This window comes from Microplitis demolitor, chromosome 10 (genome assembly GCF_026212275.2).
Source record: "Microplitis demolitor isolate Queensland-Clemson2020A chromosome 10, iyMicDemo2.1a, whole genome shotgun sequence".
NCBI classification, from domain to species: Eukaryota; Metazoa; Arthropoda; class Insecta; order Hymenoptera; family Braconidae; genus Microplitis; species Microplitis demolitor.
Window position 1 is genome coordinate 16902160 of NC_068554.1, and position 8030 is coordinate 16910189.

Genomic DNA, 8030 nt, shown 5'->3' on the forward strand with positions numbered 1-8030 from the left:
AATTCAAAAAAATTTTAAAATCCGAGTGAAGGTGACATTAAACGAATAAACATTAGTAAATTTCAGCCCATTTCATTATTTTATAAAATCAGAATTGATGTCCGAATATTTATTTTTCTAATCGCGTTTAGGGAATTAATGAAACATGAAAAAAAGAGAATATCCGTGTATAGAGATTTGAAATACGCGCCGTTTCGGTTTTTTTTTTTAAATTCTCGTAACGAAAAAAAATTTTTTACATGCAGTTTAAATGGGAAACTGAATATTCGTTGAGCTCTTGGTAGAATAGAGATTTCGGGAGGATTTGTTTCATACCTAAGACTAACTTTTAAGACCATAAAACTTAGAAAAAAAAAGGTTTATTCTGAAGCACCCTAATATCTATAATGAGGTGGCCCAAAAACACCGACTATTTTTCTTTTCGAGTCTCTTATGAAAATTTGTTGGTTTACGACGTTTTAAGAAGCCCCTCCAAAAATCAGTTCGATAAAAATTTTTCAAAAGGTCGCTCACGAATTTTGAAAATATCAAAAATGATCGAAATTTGAATTTTTATTTCAAATTTATTTCTTTATGGCAGCAATAGTTTATACTTGTGAACTCATGACTACGCTGAAAATTTAAGCTCAAAATTTAAATATTTAAACCTCGGTCAAGAATTTTGAATGTGTCCGAGTGCTGTCTTCTGAACGTTTTCGAGCGACCCTGAATATTGATAATAAAGCTTCTCGATTTTTTCACCATCAGTTTGCATCACAGTGAACGAAAATATAACAGAGAAACAGAAATAATAAGTTATTTACATACTTTTTTATTTTTTAATTCAATTTTTAAGTTTTGTCGTTTATTCAAAACTTAGCAAATTTTATAGTTTAAGACTGTCCTCTATATTTTTGGTTATGCAAAAGTTATATTTTAGTGAAATGACACTAATTGAGTTATAAAAAAATCCAAAAACAAATTTGAACTATTAGTTATGAATTATCAGTTAATATTCAAAATTCTTGAGCGCTGTTTAAATATTTTAATTTTGGGCTGAAATTTTCAGCATAGACATGATTTTACGAAAATAAACTATTGCTGCGACCAAAGAAAAAATTTCGAAGTAAAAAATCCGAATTTCAATAATTTTTTATATTTTAAAAATTCGTGAGCGACCTCTTGAAAATTTTTTATCGTCAATTTTTTGAGAGGCTACTTAAAACATCGTAAATCAACAAATTTTCATAAGAGACTCGAAAAAAAAAATAGTCTGTTTTTTTGAGCCACCCTAATCTATATATTACCCAATTCAAATTGTTTTAAATCATTTCAAATTGTTTTGAATCATTACAAATAATTTTTTCTAACCAGAGAGTTTTCGTCTCAGCTAATTTCCTCTTTTTGACCCTAAAAATTGCTTCAGTTAACGAAACGACAACCTTACAACGACCAGAGGTCGTGAAAACTATTAAAGGGTGCTGGTGCATTAAAAAATGACCGAAATCAAAAAAGTTTCATTTACCTCTTTTCCAAGTAGTTAGAAACTGATTACGTATTTCACTCTTCCAATGACCTCTCAACGAATGACGTCGCTAACACTATGAAAATCTTCTGAAATAGTTTATCTTACCTTTTTTCCAGAAGCTAATGAGATTCCTATCATACCTGATGATTGATAAATTAACGAAAAGTAAAAGACCAAACCCCAGTTACTTCACCCGAGTCCTAAACTCAACCACCAGGCAGTCATGGAACATCTGCCGCCACCTAGCGGCAGTTACTTGCAACTTTTTTTGTACCAATGGTAAAGTCATATTCTACGTTCCGATTGCAATCACACCGACCGTAGTCTGCATTATCAGCTAACGCTTGAAAACAAAATTGAACCGCCCTCTATTATCTTGAATTTGAACTTTTAGTCGTATCGGCTGTCAATTCTGTTCAATGTAGAGTCCGAGTGTGAAACAGATCGAACACGTGTGATAAATATTTTATAACCTCAATCCTCATCCATACATTGTAATTATTTATATATATTGTTTTAATATCTATATATTTAAAAATATAAATATATAAAATGAAAGTAAAAGGCAACAAAAAAGAAAATAAAAAAATTGAATTATCTATTAAAGAAGAAGATAATTTCATTCAAAACATTTTTGATAAAATGCCTATACCTTCATGTAAATTAGGTAAATATTATTTTGACTAATTATTATTTTTTTTTTTTTTTTTTTTTTTTTTTGTATAAAAATTCAACACTTAGAAAATTTTTTTGGTTCAATTACTAGAGCTAATTAGCCCATAATTAAAATAAAACTTTTTGAAAATTAGTAAATTAATTTTTAAAAAATCGGAAGCGGAAAAAAAAAATTTTGAAAATTTTTTTTTTTGTCCTGATGAGAAATAATTTATAAAATAATTATTGTGGACAATAAGACTACTAATACGATTAATTAATTAATTATTGATTTTTTTTTTTGTCAGAAACAAACATAAAAAAAGAAAATGGACAAAAAAAATCACAGTCACGAATAAAGCCTGTATTTAACTCCGAGGGGCATATGATATTTTCAAAGTTTGATTTTTCGGAGATTGGCACAAAGAAGCATCCAAAAAAATCAATGGGCTCCAAGGACCCGAAAAAACGGCTAGAAGAATTAAAAAATAAAAAGTTGAAGCTCAAGCAACTGAAGGCTGAGGGTAATACAAAGAAAGCTAAATTATTGGAGCAGAAGGAGTCATGGCGAGCTATTTTGGCTAGAGCTTCTGGTCAGAAGGTAATTATAATTTTTGTTTTCAATTATTTGATTTTTTATGAAGAAAACTATACAGGTTTCAAATATCTCGAGAACCGTTGGTCGTAGAACAAAATGTTAAGAGTCAAAAATTGTAGGAAATTGAATTTCCTGTGGAAAGAGTACCAACAAGACATACTTTAAACTCATAAGTACCAAAGTGCTTACTGTAATTACATTTCACGTTCATATGAGTTTTATTTTAGAAAGTAACGGTCTTAGGACAAAATTTCACAGGACAAAAATAATAGAAAATTGAATTTCCTTTCACATGAGTACCAACAAGACGGACTTTTTAAAAATATTTACAAAAATAAAAATATTAATTACAATTTTTCATACCTAATATAATTATCTCGTAAACTATCGGTCGTAGAACAAAATGTTAAGAGTCAAAAATTGTAGGAAATTGAATTTCCTGTGAAAAGAGTACCTACAAGATATACTTACTCCTGATATTTATCATAAATTTATATTTGGTGCAAGTACAGTTTTTTATTTTTATTTTGAAATTAATTTTTTTTTTTTTTTAGGTAATGGATGATCCTGAGTTGCTCAAACAATCGATAAAACGTAAAGAGAAACAAAAAGCCTACAGCGCAAAAAAATGGGAAGCGAGATTGAATAAAGTGCAGAAGGACAAAGAAGACAGGCAGAAAAAGAGACAAGAAAATATATTGAAGCGTAAAAAGGATAAGAAGACAAATAAATTGAAACGGGCTTCAAAGAAGGGACGTATAATACCCGGTTATTAATTAATTTGTAATCTTTAATAAATAATTTGATAAAAATATTATTTTTATTCTTCGAATTGAAATTTAAAAAATTTATAACTAATTAACTAATTTAATTTAAAAGATGAAATTGCTCTCGTTTTAAAGATCACATCTGAAGCTGCAATTTCCAATTTCTCTCGATCAATTTTGGATCAATAGCTTTGGGAATATCGATTCTTAGAGCTGGTTGTGGCAGAAAAATTTTAAACTGTCTGATGAATTTTTTCCTGGCTTTTGAAAACTTATCAATTGAAATCTAATTGAGATTTAAGCTCGCCCTTGATCTCATTTTGAAGATTAGATTTTTGGCTACAATTTTCATAATTAGTTAATTTACTTAAAACTCAAATTGCAAGCAATCTATCAAAATTACGATGAAAATATAAGAATACAAATTTGTAGAGAACTAAATTTCCTACAAAAAATGTTTCTATAAATTTTCACACAGCTCTGATAGTTTAGCTAAAATTTTAAATCTAAAGTTTAATAAAAAAATAATTCAATTTTTTTCGCGACTTCATATTTAATTTATGACTTAAATATCAAAAATATGAAAAAAATATAATAATACAAATTTGTAGAAGACTAAATTTCCTACAAAAAATTTCTCTATAAATTTTTTCATAAACTCGATAGTTGATAATTTAAATCAATAATAAATTTAAATCAGACGTAAAATTTATACTCCTGAAGTTAGCAGACATTTAAAAATTTTTGAATTAGATTTTTAAAAAATCAGTAACGAAAAAATAAAAAATAAAAATATGCAGATGTAGAAAATTATAAAAGCCATAGGTGCAATTTTTTAAAAATATTTTTTTTATATAATTTATGGTTTAAAAAAAATTGAAAAATTATTAGACGTCAGCTAACTCCAGTATCATTAAAATTTATAATTTTTTCAAAATTTTCAAAAATTTTTTTTTTTAAATTGAAAAAATATAAATTAATAATAAATAAATAACAAATAATAACTGACTATTACTAAAAATTAAAATGTACTCACTCTACCGCCACATTTATTTTTTTTTTAAACTTGACTCCGTTCCCGCCAAAATAATTTTCCTCACTTTTAATTCAAAAAAATATTTTATCACAATTACACACAATTATTAACACAAAAAAAAATATAATTAACACTCGACAACAATTTTATTATAATTAATTACTTTTATTTAGATTAATTAATTAATTATTTTCACTGACCGTTAAAATGAGCGAGCACCTGATTCATTTTTTTCAAACTTTCACTTCTGCGCGCTTTAATTATTATCAGAATTTATTTATAAATTAATTATAATTAATTCGAGACATTAATTAAAAATTTTAATTGTTAATTAATTATTTTGTTTGATTTATTTATGTCCACTGTCAGAATTAGAACAACTGAACTTCAGTCTACTCCAGCCATTTTGAATCTCTGTGAACGCACCTCAAATTTTCAAATTGGGAATGATGCAAATTCCCACCTGTGCAAAGTCCCACCGGGTTGGCAGCATTGTCATATAATACTAAACTATAGATGTTGATAAAAGCATTTTCAATTTGATCATGCGATGGTTACAGCTCTTCATTATCAATGAAAATTTTGATTTTAATTTTTTTTTTTAAATCTTTATTATCATTTATTAGATTTTTCTTTATTGCGATTATTAATGTAAAGAAAAAAACTGAAAAATAATATTACATTATCGATAGACTTTATTTATAAAATAAAATACAGTACAGTAATAAAATATAACACTATTAACTTAATTTCTATTGTTTCTTGTAATTTTTTATAGAATTCTTTACTTCCTGTTTCTTTACATCGAATTGATATATGGCATTAAATATAATGCTCCCATTTCTCGTTTTAACTACAAAAAGAAAAATAAATTAAAAGATTTTAATTATTGAATAAAATTAATATCTTAATAAATATTAGTTGGGATTAAATATATAATCAGGAAAACAGGTAATTTCCTTGGGTTACATGTGTAGTTGTATTTTTTTGTTTGTATAGGAAAAATTTCTGTCAGCATATTAATAATAACTAAGCAAACATAGAAAAAGTTACATTTTTTTTTTCTGTGTATAATTAGAAAAGTAAAATCTAGTAATTACACACTTTGTTCCACTCTGGTCATTGCTATATAGAATAAAACTTTTTTGAATGACGGCATCAAAAATTGGACGCCATTCACATGAATAATTTTATGTATATTTTCCTGTGTAACTATCACCCATAGAAAAATACAGTCTTTAGTAATTAAGCTTCTTGTGGCCGGTTCTGAAATAATATTTATCTTAGAGTGAAATTTAGCATAATTTAACATAGCAGTTTTCACGGAAAAAAATAAACTATATAAATTAAGAAACGACAAGTAATACAGTAATAAAGTGATCAGTAAATACTATCATTCTAAATAGTAATTCTTCAATTTATAAATTAAAACGTATATAATTATAGGATGAATATTAAAATTTATTGTCTATGCAAGAAAAATTACTATTTGAACTTAAAAAATCGTAAGTGATACTTAGAAAATTGACGACACGTATTATAAAATTTATTATTTGGAATGCTAAAATTCTCTATATTGATACCCGGGTTCTGGGTTATAATTTCAAAAGCTAATTTTTAAAGTTTATTTTTTTCCGTGTTACAGTGGACAGTATTCATTAAATTGTTAATTTCTTTATTTACTTACCATTTTATGTAACAAATTTTAAAGTTTCTTTGTAAACATATTTTAAATAATTGATAACCAATTCTATAAATTCGACAGCCGAGATACTTCCTTTTTTTACTTTTTTCCAAAGAATTTTCACCGAATGGTAATCGAAAAGTTGACAATTGTCGACTTTTGGATTGTTTTTGAAACGAATGTTTACCCCTTTGGATGCCGCTATTAATTTCTGGTGTTGATTACATTGATGTCTAACTAGGATGCCTAGGAAAACAAAAGCACTTGTTAATAGTATATTCTTTTAAAATCAATTAGTGAAAAAGTACTGCAAATCAGTAAATATTTATTAAGAATGAGTCCCAAGTATTTTACTGATGGAATTAGTGATACACTTTTAGACTATTTCTACAATAAATATTCACTAATTGGCAGTATTTTTTACTGATTCATTTTATTAAAGTGGTAATTCTATACTCCGATCTATTCTCATAATTTGGTATAGAGACTTTATGAAAATGAATGAGTTCTATCAAGAATGTCATGAACCATAATACCCTAATCAAGAAATATTATTTGAAATGATCGAAAACAATTTGAATCGTCTAATATATAGATATATACTTAGCATGGATTAAATCGATTTTCTTATTCAGGGTACATACAGTTATGAGAATCTATCGTTTTTTTTAAGCAGGATTTGATAATAAAATTAAAAACTAACGTGTAAACAGCATTGGTGAGGGTTGTTTTATAGATCCTAATTTTGTGTTGATTGATTTATTTATTGCTTCAGATGGATTATTTGTTGTAAATAATTCTTTGTCAAATACACTCCAGTCTTCAGGGGGATTACACATTATCCATTGTTTAAAAAAATATGAGAAAAATTTATTGAATGCTTTTGATACCGATGGCGTGGCTGCAGCGACAACATCCCAAAATAATTTCTGGATTTCAACTGCTGGAGCAAGAGAAAGCGCCATAATAATTTTTTTAATTTTATAGGCTTCATCATTTTCTTTAATTAATTTTTTTAATCCTAGTTTTATCATATTTTTTTTAATAGCCTGATGATAATTAATAATTCTATTATTGTTAAATATCAACAAAATTTATAAAATTGATATATGAGTGAAGAAGTTATACTGAAAAAAATTATTCGTACATGGGTGAAGTGAAAAAAGCAGCCGACTCGTTGAGCATTAGGATTAGTTATTGAAATAACATTGCGGATAGCTTGTTCAAAGTCCGATATAACAAAATCAGTATTCCAATCCAGAGCGATCGAAGTTTTTACGTATTTTAAAACGTTTAAATAAGCTGCTTTCAGTTTTTCGTGGCATTAACACGTAAATTACAGGAAAAACCTAAACATATAAAATATGAAAAAAAAAAATTTACATAACAATTTATCCTATAGGCCAATCTCCAGTCTCTTCAAATAAATCAGTAAAAAATACTGCTAATCAGTAAATATTTACGAAAAATCAATCCCATATGCTTGAAACTATTTGTCCAGCGAATATTCGCTAATTGGAGTACTTTTCGCTTGTATGTTTAAACTCTAAAAAAAGCTATATATTTTAAACTAATAAACCAATTACAAAGAAGTATGTGACAATCAAAAGTGGCTGTAAATACGTTTAATTTTTTAAATTATTTAGTAGCTAGATTATGTTATTAGCGAAAAATGAGATTGTTTTATATTTGTTATTTACCTCACCGTAAAGTGACCCCAAAATCACCAGTAATTGCTGAGGCTGACGGGTTTTCACCCGAAAATTCGGCTTACACCTAAATGT

The 8030-nt window shown here is 26.8% G+C and overlaps 1 protein-coding gene across 1 annotated transcript; it reads left to right on the forward strand.

The window, feature by feature from the left end:
* The first annotated feature begins 1934 nt into the window (after window positions 1-1934).
* Window positions 1935-3573, forward strand: LOC103575633 (surfeit locus protein 6 homolog). Its single transcript, XM_053742322.1, has 3 exons — window positions 1935-2174; window positions 2470-2762; window positions 3314-3573. The coding sequence occupies exons 1-3, from the start codon at window positions 2060-2062 to the stop codon at window positions 3533-3535; spliced, it is 630 nt and encodes a 209-aa protein (XP_053598297.1). The 5' UTR covers window positions 1935-2059; the 3' UTR covers window positions 3536-3573.
* Window positions 3574-8030: the final 4457 nt, after the last annotated feature.

Excerpts from the sequence above, each read along its gene's own strand:
- LOC103575633 (XM_053742322.1), top strand. The coding sequence starts at position 2,060 with ATGAAAGTAAAAGGCAACAAAAAAGAAAATAAAAAAATTGAATTATCT. Across the intron at positions 2,175-2,469 it reads TATACCTTCATGTAAATTAG|AAACAAACATAAAAAAAGAA; the intron begins GTAAATATTATT and ends TTTTTTTGTCAG. Across the intron at positions 2,763-3,313 it reads CTAGAGCTTCTGGTCAGAAG|GTAATGGATGATCCTGAGTT; the intron begins GTAATTATAATT and ends TTTTTTTTTTAG.